The sequence below is a fragment of the Vigna unguiculata genome, chromosome 8 (genome assembly GCF_004118075.2).
Source record: "Vigna unguiculata cultivar IT97K-499-35 chromosome 8, ASM411807v1, whole genome shotgun sequence".
NCBI classification, from domain to species: domain Eukaryota; kingdom Viridiplantae; phylum Streptophyta; class Magnoliopsida; order Fabales; family Fabaceae; genus Vigna; species Vigna unguiculata.
Window position 1 is genome coordinate 2,660,929 of NC_040286.1, and position 15,391 is coordinate 2,676,319.

The window sequence follows — 15,391 nt, forward strand, 5'->3', positions numbered from 1 at the left end:
ACTCACCAATGCTTGTTGTGGAATTCGAGCCCCCAAACACGCTATCATCATATCATCAGAGAAAAGCAACTTCACAAAAGTGTCTAATTATAAAATATTGGGAACCAGTTCATGAATAATAGTAGGTAGGTTTCATCTTTCCGCGTTTTGAAGTGGACTTTGGTTTCATCAACCACCAGTGACTAAAACCTCTTTCTTCCTTTATATCAGTACTTCACTTCAAGGACATTGTTCACTTCAGGTTCATTGTGTTGCTAACATGAAGGTTTCTGCTTTCTTTTCTTTGCTCTTGGTGGTTGGAGCAACTGTGGTGTTCTTCAACATCTTAATTCCTACTACTGCAACACCTGGTACACACATCTTCTTTCCTTTTTTATTTCAGAAAACTACTTAGATCTCTTCCAGTAATGCTAATCTTAGATTTATTCCTTTTTTTTCTTCCTTTTTACTTTGGATATCTTTTAAGAGTTAAGAGTATGCATGCATAGTGATGGCAGCTTCCAATATTCCACAAACTCTTGGAAAACATCTTCTTTACGATTTTCTGCAGTAGGCACTGTTTTTGTTACTCCTCATATACTAGTTAGTAGAAGACACTGATGATTTTTCCTCTTATATATCTTTATCTGCATTTTGATGTTGTGTGTGACAGTATAATTGAATCAAAGTATTGCATGCATCAACTAATATTACTTTTTTTAACTTTCTTCTATCACTTTGACTAAGGAGATATATCATGCAGATTATACTGTTGAGATTGTTGAGAACTACATGTATAATTAAATTAACCTGACATTTTTTTAATACCATCTCAGAATTCACAGGGACCAATTATGGTGATAAGGCAACACTGGTTGCAGTGAGCAGGAAACTGAAGGTATGAATGCTTGGACTTAAGAAGCTCTTGCCCTTGACCTTTCTGGTTAAAGAATCAACCCTAATTAACTACCTCACAAGTAAAACTAAGATGAATTTTACTTGCTGATTTTGTAAAACTCTGTGCACTAACAAGAAGAATAATCAAACTGTTGCCTTTGAAAAATTTCAGGAAAATGGAAAGAATGTTAAGAGTGGTATGAGCAAGAATGATGATATGAGTCGAGTGATTCTGACCGATTACTATCCCGTTGATCCACCACCAAATTCTAGACCAAAGGCATCTTTAAATCCTGGACCTATTCAGCATGGAAGCCCTCTGAATCCATACATACCAAAACCTTTACCTCCTGATCATCCTCCTAAACCTGGAGATTCTGACTAACTTTCTCATCTCTTCAACTATATGCTATGCTCACAAGAGGAACGCTATTCACACTCTTTTAACATATTTCTTTTGATGGGGAAATAAGAAATTGTTCAAAGTTTGTGTTGCTAGCATTTCTCGTGCTGAAAATAAAGATAGGACTCATTCTCACACGTTGTTTACTCACTTTTCTGTGCGTCTTTGTGCTAGTGTTGTGAAAGAACAGTTGTGCCTTTTAGCATCCTATGCAGTGGCCAATGTACCTACTTATAACTAAGGATCATGTCAATTTCTATTTCTGTTAGTTTGTGTTTGTGCAACTTCTGTATGTTTATTTTTCTTTTACATGATATATATCCTTTCTTCTTACGTGATGTGAATTTACTCTGTTATAGAATTGCATAGTATCTCATTGAAATTGAGATAGATTGTGCCAAATGGAAGCAATATATGGTATATATATATCTAGCAAGCTTAGACCCTTTTGATGACTATTACTTTTGACTGGAATTTTATGAATGAGACAGTTATTTTAGCTTTGGTTGTTTTTTTTTCACTCATTTTCCACCAGATATCAAGTTGGTAAGAGTTACTGAGAGAGAGGGAATTAGTAAATAAGAAGTTATAGCCTATTTAAACTCGTACCAATCTTATTTTTTATCTCCAAGAAAGAATTATATATAAATAGAGTATTTGATTAGTTTCAACTCATGTAATGTATACAAAAAATGTTTATGTTTGGAAATCTAAGTCTAACTTTTTTAAATGAAAACGTTAAGCATAAGAAAAAAAAAATCATAAATACGTTGTTTTAAACTTTTAGATGAAAAATGAAGATTTTTTTTCCCATGCAGCAAGGTTCCTTTTTATGTTCCCCAAAAAGCATAATGTGTCTTTTATTTACATGAGTAACACACTTTTCATTATGTGTCAAAATTCGGTTTCCGGAATGCGAAATTCTGACCACCCCATTTCCTTAATTCGGCCTGGAAACTAGTAGAAATTTGATTTTCTGAGAACCAAATTATGAGCTGGATTTTTTTTTTTGTTTTTTCAAAAAAAATGGAAGGAAAAAAGTGTATATATATATATATATATGTAAACATTATAATAAGTTGATATAGTATTGAAAAATGTATAATAATATTGTTAAATAAATAATTTGATTATTATTTTGTTATTGAAAGTTTATAAATTAGCAATTGATGATTTATAGTTTTGTAGAAAAATTAAATGCAATGTGTACATTATTAAATTTACATTTTAAAATAAAGGAATAGATAATTGAGTTAAAATTTGTTGTTGAAGCACTAAAATGTTCAATTGGTTGGATTTTGTTAAATTATTGTTTTTAAATAATTATTTTGATTTTGATTTTTTGTACAATAGGAAATGGGAATAAAAATTAAGAAATGGAAAATGTATTATGAAATTGAAATAGGATTTGTAATACAATATGGTTTCTCTTTTTTGTAATATCTTTTTGAATTAGAGAATTTATAATAATGAAATTGAAAAGGATAAAATAGGAAATATAGTTACTCAATGAAAGCAATTACATCTAACACAATACAATTGACATAATTGAAACTTAAAAATTACACAAATGGATGTCTAAATCTTCTTGTATCAGGTTTTGGATTTGGATGTATCCAAGGTTTCACATCTTTCCATAGTTCTTCACAAGTTGGTATATATATATATATATATATATATATATATATATATATATATATATATATATATATATATATATATATATATATATATATATATATATATATATATATATATATATATATTTTGTTTAGATGAATAGTTTAATGTATTTCTAAGTGTAGGGATGATGCAAATATGAGTCTATACGTTAAACTTTTTTTCGATGGTTGATCATTTGTACAATATCATTATCTGATTTGATTCCAATTGTATAATGGATAAGCTTGTTATTAACTACCCTGACTGGATGAAAGTAGTCAATTACAATTACTATAAAATAGTCCACACAATGTATTCTTTGGTTTATTTTTGTAGAAGCTCATTCAAAGTGAAATTGTGGAGGATTAACATGGTGACAGTAGTGTCTGATCTAAAGTATAGGCTATAACCATATGGACTATTTGCGATGCTTGTCCGTTTCATAATTCCTCCACAATATAGCATTGTTGGTGACCATGGGATAGGGTTTGAGTTTGTGGAAGAGGATGAGGGAGTTGAGTGAGAAGACTAAGTATTTCTTTAGTCGAGGGTTTAGCTATAGTTGACGGTACGGCTGGGCAAAAATAACTGAATTGTACTGTACTTAGGTTAATTGTACTGTTTTAAACCAAAAATAACTGAATTATTAACAGTAAAATTAAACTGTATTGTTTTGTAGTTAAAGTTAGAAAAATTGTACTGTAAACAGTTAACTGTTCACATCCAGTGCACTGAACTGTGATTTTTTACTTTGTCTTCGATCCCGATCAGTCCACACACACTTCTTCTTTTTTCTCCACCGAGATTCAACCACGACCAAAACAGATCCTGTCTCCGTCGCCTCGCCGCCGTCGAAGGTTGTACCGCCGTCGAAGATTTCGCCGCCGTCGAAGGTTTCGCCGCCGTCGAAGGTTTCGCCGCCGTTGAAGATTGTTGCCGTCGAAGGTGATCTCTTTATATCTTTAGGTTTTCATTTCGCTTCTTCTTTTTTCTCCAATTCGATCATTCTAATCTTTTGGGATGAACCTGCTGTTAGGGATTTGTTCGTCAACAACTTGAAACCCAGTTGAGAAAGAAATCATGGCATAAAAGGTACTCTTCACACTCAATTTCTCATCTTTTCCCAATTTGCTAACTCTGGATGTTAGTAACAACAGTTTCAGTGATACCATTCCTCACCAAATTGCTAACTTGTCCAGAGTTTCTGAGTTGATAATGAATACAAATAATTTTAGTGGTCCAATCCCCATTTACCATTATAAGAGGCCTTCTTCCAGACCTATCCATCAAAATTGCTCCCAATATAGTAAATGGAACCTGTCATTCATTGTAACTGGTGAAGTTCAGACACAATAATGGTATTCACGCTATTGATTTGTGAGAAACTAGTGGAGGGATGAACTACCTGCATACAAGCATATGCTATGGTTCCAGCTTTTCCTGAAGAAAATCCTGCAAACTCAACAGTTGAAAAAAATAAGTGTGACAAAACAAACCGAAGAAACTGGTTTCTTCTGACTCTTCTCACTTACCAGCTGCTACAAAAGTCTCAGCTGTGTAGAATCCTATGCCGTTAATTCCAACAGATTGTTGACATGCCATTAACCCAACCCCAATCTGAAATTGAGACAAAAATGCAATTTAGATCTTTTGAGCAATTATGTTCATTGCCACTAGATTTCTGCAAGAGAAGTGTGTTACTTACAACCAAAGAGCGCACATATTTGCTTTGGAACAAATCCAATAGGTTAGTCTTTGGAAGGCTTTGAAAAGTTTCAATATAATCCTATTGAGCCAAAAAAAGAATTAGCTAAGGTCAAAAACATGTCAAGTTGTTTTGAAATTTCTCTGAAGGTTCTCAATCATCTTTGTATGTACCAGAATTTCAGCAGCTTCATGAGAAATATCCACATCTTTACCCCGAAGACTCCTTAAAGCAAGTTATACCCTTTTTGTATCCATAATTTGTTACACCTTAGCCTACAATTCAAAACTAGTATTAAGAATGAAACAGACATTCCAGTAACAATCAAAAGCTGCAAATCAATCAGAGTCAGAGTCAAAATTCAACTCACTTGCACTTAACTCTTGAAATTTAAATATAGAACAAGATAGGAAAGTTCCTAATATTTCTTCACCTGATTTGTTGTTGCAAGTCCTCCTCGAAAATGTTTGGGAGCTATTTCTACTATGTACACAGGAACCTGTTACATTATACATATTTTTGTTATATATACTATAGTGAAGAGGAAACATATATGAATAAACAAACATATTTAAGTTAGCCTAAACTTTATGAATGGAATAAGTGATTATCAAAATTAGTTACCACGTATGAGATAATTCCAATGCCGTACCCTGTGGAAAATCTTCCCAAGTCAAGGGAGTAAGAACTCTGCAATAGATAGAAAAGAATAAAAACCTATCTAGTATTTTGCCACAACTTTTCTTCATATGAGCACATATATGCAGAAAATGAATACCTTTGAGAAAAAGACAGCTAACCATCCTGTAATGCAAAAACCTGTTGAAATCCTCATAGCCTGTTTCACATGAACAGTAACAGTTTAATATGCATTATATTGTGAATAAGAACTGATCTTTAATATGAACTTTAAATAATATTATTACAGTCAAGAAATTTTATGTACAACATATCTGTATGTATCACATAGATACTATGCTAGGGCAGAGATTGACTTTTAAGATATAAAGATTACACTTTTACCCTGATTTCGGGTTCAGTACCAAACAATGTCTCTCTCAAAAATCTAGATATCCTCAAAGACAATTTACCAAACATATTTTGACAAATTCTATGCAAATTATAAGAGAAAAAAATACTTGAATTAGATGGCAAGTTGTTAACTTATTATAAAAATGAATGCACTAAAATAGTTCTGTAAATCATCATTAAACATTGAAAGGCTTAATTCATGTTTATGTTACTGAAATTATGTATTTAAAGATTTGAATAGTTATAGAGCAGGATTCCAATATTAAATACAGAGAACAATAAATTTATCTCTACATTCTTTGCACAAAATATTGCTTGAGAGGCTTCTAGTGTTCCAGATGATTTCTTAAGCAATATGTTTTAGCATACATTATAACAAAACACTATTCCATGACAAATTTTCCAACAGCAACAGATATATTTTTATCAAGAGTGGTATGAAAAATACTAATAAGAAATACAAACGTATGTATAGATATAGCAAGCATAGGGAGGCAAAGGTTCAAAACCATACATACTATTTGAAAACAATAGAAAGGGTCGATATACAAGTAAAAAAATAAAAAATTGAACTTAATTTCAACAATTTGTATAAAAAATTTTCCTCTGCTGTCATCCTTTCATACTCTTTCTTCTTCTTAAATCGAAAGAACTTGAGCCATCTTACAACTACTCTTTTCCCCTTCAATCTTTTCCTATTTACTTTGGCATTGCCATCACCCTCATTACCACTTGGGGCCTTCTCAGAATCCTGATACTGTTTCTCTACAACCTTGGGATGTTTCAATTATGTTTCTTTTATTCTCACAATATTATAAACTAAAGCAAAGATTAAAAACTCAAAAATGATAAGTAGTGTAATACAAGACTAGTCCTAGAAATGTAAAACAAGGTTTGAAATTAGTACCTTGTTTTTGGAAATGAGGAATTGGAGGAGAGAATGTTGTGGAATTGAATTTTAGTGAGAGGGCGTAATGCTAAAAGCCTCCACGCCATATTTCCCAACTTCTAAAAGACGAAAATGAAATTGAGTGCAGAAGAAACTACCACATGCTTGCTGATTTTGCCCTTATGCACAGAAGTGACATGTTAAGCATTGAATTGGTACCGTACTATTTCAATCAATTCTTCTATCTATATTTATATGTTTGGAATACGAACTTAGGTAATACGCACATAAATATGATTTGAAAGTTAGGTCTTCAAAATTGAGGCACATCCAGTGTATTAAGGGAATAAAGGAAATTTTTCCTACCCTTGATAATAGTAAGTGTTCAATGCATTTGTAATCTCAAATTACTTGTTCTACTTTGCCCACAATGTACAAATTTAGGTACAAATTTTAAAAGTCATAGCAACAATAAGTAGTGCATAAAAACAAAAATAGTTAAATTTAAAGCCACTACCTGTTGAGTCTTTGAACTACACTCAATGTAAGCTGCAGCACCTATTTGTTTCCTCAGTTCTTCCCCTTATAACCAATGTGACATGATTGAAATGCAGAAGTTTAAGAGCACATAAATGCTCTGTTGAAAACTGTCCATTATTAATAACTCCTAATAGCCTAATACAATGAAAACATGCATGTTCTACAATAGTAAAGCCACATACAAGCCTAAACAATAATCTAACAGCTACAGACTTAGGCTTTGTTGGAATATGGGCCTAGAAATATCATCTTTGGAAAAAAATTTCCATTTTTCAAAATTTCTTTGAAGTAAACACTAGGAGTTGTTATGAAATTTAACATGAAAAGTAGCCAATGGTCTCTTGGAACATTTCTTTTTTTTTTTACTGATATAAATATGTAATCAGGTTGGAGAAGATGAATTCAGGTTGGAGAACAAAACAATCAAGTTTATAAGCTGCAATCTTGGATCAGATGGATTTTACATTGCCAGAAACTGTCGAAACTCTCACACCAGCTACTTCTGGGATTGATCCTTTACCTCCTTTTATGGCTACATCATCAACTGAGCATAGTAAAGGTCGATCAGATGTGTGGGAGCATTTTACCAAACAAGACCCTTATTCTGAGAAGAAGGCTAAGTGCAATTACTGTGGTGATTTGATTAAATATTTGGCTGGAACAAGTGGGATGAGGAATCATTTGATAAGATGCAAGGAAAATCCAAATAGAGAAGCATTCAAAAGGAAAAAAATGTCATCATCAACTACAGAAGGGGCTAGTGTTGGCCCTTCACCAACAATTTCTAAGTTTGACCAAAATGCATCTCGAATGAAGTTGGTGAAGATGTTTGTGAAGTCCGAGCTTCCTTTTCGATTTGTGGAAGATGAAGACTTCCGTGACTTTGTACGATCCTTGCAACCACGGTTTGAGGTCCCATCCCGCACTACATTGAGGCGTGAAATGTGGGAACTCTATGAAGAGGAAAAAGCAAAGTTAAAAATTTTTCTATCAAAGCAGTGTGGGAGGGTTTGCTTAACTACAGACACATGGACTTCAATCCAAAACCTAAACTACATGAGTTTAACAGCTCACTTTATTGATGAAGATTGGAAGCTTCATAAGAAAATTTTGAATTTTTCTCAAACAACAGGTCATTCAGGGGAGCTCATTGCTAAACATGTTGAGGCTTGTTTGAATAACTGGGAGTTGAAGCGAGTCCTTAGTGTCACTGTGGATAATGCTACAGCAAATGATGTTGGGGTCCAATACCTCAAAAGAAGGATGTTATCATGGAATTGTCTTGTCTTAAAGGGAGAATATGTTCATATGCGTTGTTGCGCACATATATTAAGTTTGATTGTGAAGGATGGGTTAAAAGAGATAAAAGATTCAATTTCAAAAATTCGAAGTGTAGTTAAATATGTCAAATCTTCTCCAGCTCGATTTGCTAGATTCAAGGCCTGTGTTGAACAAGAAGGAATTTCTTATAGAGGTCTTGTCTGCCTTGATGTTGAAACCATATGGAATTCAACTTATCTAATGTTAGAGGCAAGCTTGAAGTACAAAGATGCCTTTGTCTTGCTAGATATGCAAGATAAGAAATTTGGTGCTGAAATGGCAAAAAGTAGTGGTGTGCCACTAGAAGAGGATTGGGAATATGCGAGGTCTGTTCTACCATTCTTAAAGATGTTTTATGACTCTACCATGCGGATTTCTGGTTCTTCTTATGTCACTAGTCATATGTATATGAAGGAAGTGTTTGGAATTGGTAAAAAGATTCGACAATATTCTGAGAGTACTAATGTGAGCATAAGATTGATGGCAATGAGGATGAAGGGTAAGTATGACAAATATTGGGGAAATCCCAATGGAATTAATATCTTATTATTGATTGCTGTTGTGCTTGACCCAAGGAGTAAGTTGGATTTTGTTAATTACTTCATTGACTATATATTTGAACCTAGCATGACCAGTGGATTGAAATCAAAATTATTGTCATCTTTAAAAACACTTTATGATCAATATCAAGGGGTTGAGGAGGGTTCTCAAAGTAGCCAACAAGAATCCCAACTAGATGATGAAGATGATGATCCTCATGGCATGAGCTTCTACCTAAGAGCTACAGGACGTAGATTTGATTATATATCAGAGCTTGATAAATATTTGAGAGAGGATCTTGAACCTTATACAAAGTCAGTTGAGCTTGATGTTTTACATTGGTGGAAGGTCAACTCAACTAGATTTCCTATCCTTGCAAACATGGCTCGAGAGGTGTTAGCTATTCCCATCTCTACCGTAGCATCAGAGTGTGCATTCAGTACAGGAGGAAGGGTGGTTAATCCTTATCGTAGTTGCCTAACGCCTAAAATAGTGGAAGTACTTGTTTGCACACAAGATTGGTTAAGAGGAACACCTTTCTCTATACTTTTTAATGAGGATCCTAAAGAGCTTGATGAATTTGAGCAAGGTGAGTTTATATGAAAACTTTATATATTTTTTGGTTGATACTTTATATGAAAGCCTAAAATATATATTTTTTTTGTAGATATAACTTCTCAAGACGAAGTGGGACCTTCAAGTGCAATTAATTTAGATGATTGAAGATGTATTAAGATGTATTAACATTTTGATGTTGTTTATGGGAGAACCTACTGGAGAACCTATGTATTAAGATGTATAAATATTTTGATTTTGGTGTATTGAAGTATGAGGCTTATTTCAAGTATTATTTCCTAAGCACTTTCAAATTATAAACTTTATATTATTATTGCGTATTACAATCATATGTAATTAGTGCAATTCGGTTCAAAATAATACAATTCAGTTCAAAAACAGTGCAATTCAGTTCAAAAACAGTGCAATTCAGTTCAAAATCAATGCAATTCGATTCAAAAATAGTACAATTCGGTTCAAAAATAGTAAAGTTTATTCAAAATCAGTGCAATTCGATTCAAAAACGGTTCAAAAATAGTGTAGTTAAGTTAAAGAATAGTGCAGTTCAATTCAAGAATAGTGCAGTTCAGTAAAAAATAGTGCAGTTCAGTTAAAAAATAGTGCAGTTCAGTTCTGATATAGTGCAGTTCATAAAACAATTCAGTTTATAACAGTTCAGTACAATTCATATTATAGTGCAGTGCAGTTCAGTCCAGTTTATTTTTCAGAAAAACAGTTCAGTTCAGTTTGTCTGAACTGTTTTTTAGTTCAGTGCAGTTCATACGAACTATTTTTTAGTTCAGTGCAGTTTTTGGTAGTTCAGTTCAGTACAGTTATTTTTACCCAGCCCTAGTTGACGGTGAAACAACAAAAGCTTGGTTTTTTCCTAAAAAACCTTAGGAGGCATGTTACACCTCAAGAAAACATGTGCCTAATATCGAACCCCCACAACTCCATTAGTGCATTATTCAACATATCGATGATTGGCTGAACTCAAGGAAGTTGCTTGCATGTGTATTGCATTCAACAAAATGCATAAAATTTCACCAAAAGATTTAAGGATATAACTTTGAAGAAGGACTTTGTCAGCATGGGTAAGTACTTAAAATAAGATTTTTTATTTAAAATTTATTTTTTGAGTTTTTTTATGCAAAAGTATTATAATTAATTTTATTTAACTTTTACATTGTTTTTCAATTCCAAGTGATGTTTTTTTTAGAGATTTCATTTTCATTATATAGGAAAAGGTTAAATCATAACTTAGTTAATAACTCAACAATTCAATCAAGCCAAATTTAAATTTTTCATTAAAATATATATAGAAGAACTCTCAAAACCCATAAATTAAAAAATAAAAAAATAAAATTGGACAAAAAATCCATATTTTTAAACCTAATACAAACTCAACGAATAAAATAAAAACAACACACAAATAAAAAAATAAAACATAAATGAAATATAAGATTGATACACAAATAACATGAGATTTAAAGAATGAAATTAATATATATATATATATATATATATATATATATATATATATATATATATATTTATAAAGTCATGAATATAAAATAAAAGAATAGTAATCAAAATTTGTAATAAAGATTTTTTTTATCAAAAAAGAATTATATATATATATATATATATATATATTAATATAAAAAATTACAGAATTTATTTTACTGTGTTCCTTTATTACAAAAGCATTTATCTATACATTTAAATTTAACAAAATTAGCTAATTATCCCTGTAAACATTTATTCAACTTTTTTTAACTCATTAAATATTAATTTTAATACTAATAAAAATTTAAAAAATATTAATAATAATTTAATTAAATTTTATTCTCAAACATAAAATTATAATTAATTTAATAGAAGTATATCGGCGCTACAAATATTATGGTAAGATTTTATTCTTATTAAATCTAATTTTATAGTAAATTTAATAAAGATACATTTGTAATAAAATAATTTTATAATTAATTAGTATAGAAATATTAGTTCTAAAAGAATTATTTTTAATTTTTTTAAAATATAATTTTATAACTAATTTAATAAAAAATAATAGTATTTAAAAAATTAAATATTATCTTTTTTAAGTTAGGCCAGAGCTGATGTTTTAAGTGTTTTAGCCTTCAGTCGAGCAACTAATTTAGGTATTTCACCCTTGAGTCGATCCGCTTGTGGGGATGAAGTCTATGTTGTGTTGTATTTGGCGAATGAATATGGGTGTGGTTCTCTGTTTGCTTCTGGGCTCACTCATTTGTTTCTGAAAGATGCAAAGATGAAGATGGTTGTGATGAAGAAGCTATGATTGTCAAATGGTGTAAAAGAAAAAACCTTTTTTCCTTTCAAAAAAAAAAAAAAACTGCAGGAGTGGTGTTAGCAGATTGGGAAGTGTGTAGAGAGAATTCATTGGGATAGCCCAGTAAATGATAGAGGGCAACATGGAAGTTTCATTGCCATTATTCACTCTGCGGTGCCCGTTGAGATTTTATTGCCATTGCTGGAGCTGTAACTACACCATTGGGGAACGAAGAGGCTCATCAGTCATCACTGATGAGTCTTTAATGCAGTCACTATTTCTTGTTGCGGAATTCGAGTACCCAAGCACGTTATCATCACAGTAAAGCAATTCACAAAAATGTTTAATAATAAAATATTGGGAACCAGCGGGCGGTGACTAAAACCTCTTTCTTCGGACAAGGGCTATATTATACCAGTGCTCCATTCCTAGGACATTGTCCATTTCAGCAGGTTCATTCTGTTGCTAACATGAAGCTTTCTGGTTTCTTTGCTTTGCTCTTGGTGGTTGGAGCAACTTTGATGTTCTTCAACATCTTAACTCCTACTACTGCAACACCTGGTATAGTACACATCTTCTTTCCTTTCTTATTTCAGAAAATTACTTACATCTCTTCCAATGATGTAAATCTTAGATTCCTTTGTTTGTCAAGTGTTTTGTTATTTATCACCGTGTAAGACAAGCTCGTCGGTTAAAAGACACATGGGGTGTTTTGAATTTTTGTGTTTGAACTAGTTATGTTTCTTTGTGCTTCATTCAGTTTTTTTTTTTTTTTTTCTCTTTGGAAGAGATAAGGGTATGCATGCATTAGTGATGGCAGCTTCCAATCCACAAACTCTTTGAAAAAATCTCATTCTTTTTTTTTTTCTGGTGTACGATTTTCTGCAGTAGACAAACTGTTTTTGTTATTATTCTGTTGATTGTTTTCTCGCTACAAACATGATCCACTAAGTTGAATTGAAACTTCGGACAACATGGTAGCGTTGCTCCAAGGATAAATTGATTGTATTAAGTATGTTACTGCTCATATATTAGTTAGTAAAAGACACTGTGTGTGACAGTATAATATAATTGAATCAAAATACTGCATGCTCGATTATTTTTTCTGCCCAAATTACATATACTTTTTTCAACTTTCTTTCTAACATTTTGACTAAGCGGATTATTTTGCATATTATATTGTTTATTGTTGAGAACTTAATCTATAATTAACATTACATTTTGTAATACCATCTCAGATTTCACAGGGACCAATTATGGTGATAAGGCAACAGTGATTGCAGTGAGCAGGAAACTGAAGGTAAGAATGCTTTATAATCCTTTAAAGGCCCTTGACCTTTGTAGTTAAGGAAGCAAAAACCTAATTACAAATGAATTTTAGTGGTTGATTATGTAAAACTAAGATGAATCCCTTTGAAATTTCAGGAAAATGGAAACAATGTTGAAAGTGTTATGAGCAACAATGATGATATGATTCCGACTGATTACAGTCCCGTTGATCCACCACCAGGTTCTAGATCAAAGGCCTCTCTATATCCTGATCCTATTGAGCATGGAACCCCTCTGATTCCATACATCCCAAAACCTGCACCTTCACCTCCTGGAGATTCTGACTAACTTTCTGGACCATTTGCTCATGCTCAGAATAAAGATAGGACTCATTCTCACACGTTGTTTACTCACTTTTTTGTGCCTTCTTGTCCTTATATTCTGTGTGCTAGTGTTGTTTAAAACAGTTGTGCCTTTGAGCATCCTATGTACTTATAACTAAGGATCATGCCAAATTTCTATCTGTTGCTTTGTGTTTCTGCAACCTATGTTTATTTTTTCTTTTAGCTTCTTATGTTTTTCTTATCGACAATCGCTAATTGTTAACAGGAAAATTGAATCCAAAATCTCTTTTCTCTAAATACATATTAGTATTTATTAAATGGTAGTTGTTGTTGAAGATAACCATCATCAGAAGTGAAAGCAAGTATGCATTCCATTGAAATCCAAAATTGATTAAGAATAATACCACATTTTTTGGGTTAAACTTGTTGAGTCACTTGGTGCTTAAGATAGAATTATTGTCTCTAATGTAGCTTGATGACTGAAATTTTTTGAGCAGCCAGTGCCACTAGGATTCCTACTATTACAAGTAAAGAGGTGCTTCAATTCATGTCCCATCAACTTTTTCTTTTCCCATTTCACTTTTCTTGACTTCCTAATAATACCTAGCATGTCATGCTAACTTGGTCTTCCAAAGATGTAACACCTGTACGTGGGAATGAATGGAACCATATAACATGGGACCAAGCAATACATATATAATAATAATCTTGGAAAATGATAATATCATTTTTGACTTTCATTTTTTTTTATTTTTTTTACATGATTTAATGTGGATAATTAATTAATATACTATTTTTTTTAAAGAATTAATAGTCTACATTAAATTATGTCAGACAATAGAAGATGAAAGTCAAAATATGATTTTTCAATAATTTTTTTAAGTCCTATTGGGTGGTACTTCAAGGAACAAATATTAGTTAGATGAAAAGTTAAGCTTTTACAAACCCATGATTAATGTTTGAAGTGTTTCTCAAGTGATGATTCTAGCCAGTGCAATTTTGTAGTGTGGGTTTGGTTAAATTTAAGTCATCATCAAAATATTAACATCACACGCTTTATAGTGGACCTCTCTTATTAACCAACCCCACTTTTTCTTCCCAACGTGATTTGATACTCTCCGTTTCTTACAATGTTCTCAACCAATCTTTTTGGTCAAATTTCTGTAATGCTTTCAACTTGAATAAAGTTATAATCAATGATGCTTCAATAATAAAATTTACCTAAGTCAGCAAGATTTTTGAGAAAAGTTATCTAATTTCATCACCAAATATATCATCTTATATTGTGAGTTTTCTTTTTCATACATGACTCGACACAAATTGATTTTTAACATTTAAACTTATTACAAAATCATGTTTGGAATACAACCTTAAATTTAAGTCTTACATATAATAATATATAAAGAAGACTTATAAATTTATTATTTTAAAATGTTTTATATAAGTTCTAAAATTTGGTTGAAGTCTAATTATTGTTGAATCACTTGATATGTTATTAATTTATCCTCCTTAATACGGAAGAGTTTGTTGGTTTAGAAAGTCATGGCTACGTATGAGTTGGTTTTGGGCCTACCATGAGACATTCTCTAGTGACTAGGTAATCTATAACTGAATTTATGATTGTATCAACAAAATTAAATGGTATGAAGTTATTATAACCTATTTTGAATTTTTAAAATTTGTCCGTAATAATTGCATTCTCCCTTCGAATTTTAGTCGACAAGAAATCTTCAAGAGGTAATAGAAAGTGAGTCGTATGTACTGAGTTTTTTTTTTTGGCAATCTTTTAGAAAAAATAAAATTCTATTTTTTCTTGGAAAGTACGAATACAATTAATGAAACACAAAACACATCGAAAGGAAGTTTGGACCAAAAACATGGAATTTATATTAACCAAGAGTATGAATAATTAAAAGTTAGCACGATAATTGGCATCTAATCACAT

The 15,391-nt window shown here is 31.7% G+C and overlaps 3 protein-coding genes and 1 long non-coding RNA gene across 6 annotated transcripts; 2 read left to right on the top strand and 2 right to left on the bottom strand.

The window, feature by feature from the left end:
- On the top strand, positions 1–1,612 carry LOC114195656. 2 transcript variants are annotated; one of them, XM_028086201.1, is made up of 4 exons: positions 1–125; positions 211–350; positions 825–877; positions 1,049–1,612. In XM_028086201.1, exons 1-4 carry the CDS (start codon positions 112–114, stop codon positions 1,259–1,261), a joined length of 420 nt encoding a protein of 139 aa, XP_027942002.1. In that variant the 5' UTR covers positions 1–111; the 3' UTR covers positions 1,262–1,612. The 2 variants fall into 2 exon arrangements, with proteins under 2 accessions (XP_027942002.1, XP_027942001.1); XM_028086200.1 differs by having other exon boundaries at positions 13–125; positions 816–877.
- Positions 1,613–4,047: 2,435 nt separating this feature from the next.
- Positions 4,048–4,608, bottom strand: LOC114195658 (sugar transporter ERD6-like 16). The gene is made up of 3 exons (XM_028086205.1): positions 4,474–4,608; positions 4,347–4,393; positions 4,048–4,258 (listed from the first exon to the last, which is right to left on the bottom strand). Exons 1-3 carry the CDS (start codon positions 4,541–4,543, stop codon positions 4,073–4,075), a joined length of 303 nt encoding a protein of 100 aa, XP_027942006.1. The 5' UTR covers positions 4,544–4,608; the 3' UTR covers positions 4,048–4,072.
- Positions 4,609–4,677: 69 nt separating this feature from the next.
- Positions 4,678–5,635, bottom strand: LOC114195659. The gene is made up of 4 exons (XR_003606522.1): positions 5,425–5,635; positions 5,271–5,336; positions 4,820–5,145; positions 4,678–4,727 (listed from the first exon to the last, which is right to left on the bottom strand). It is a non-coding gene; the product is annotated as an uncharacterized LOC114195659 (long non-coding RNA).
- Positions 5,636–12,173: 6,538 nt separating this feature from the next.
- Positions 12,174–13,668, top strand: LOC114195657. Of its 2 annotated transcripts, none has more exons than XM_028086202.1 (3): positions 12,174–12,394; positions 13,072–13,133; positions 13,259–13,668. In XM_028086202.1, the coding sequence occupies exons 1-3, from the start codon at positions 12,304–12,306 to the stop codon at positions 13,448–13,450; spliced, it is 345 nt and encodes a 114-aa protein (XP_027942003.1). In that variant the 5' UTR covers positions 12,174–12,303; the 3' UTR covers positions 13,451–13,668. The 2 variants fall into 2 exon arrangements, with proteins under 2 accessions (XP_027942003.1, XP_027942004.1); XM_028086203.1 differs by having other exon boundaries at positions 12,205–12,394; positions 13,081–13,133.
- The last annotated feature ends 1,723 nt before the right edge of the window (positions 13,669–15,391 follow it).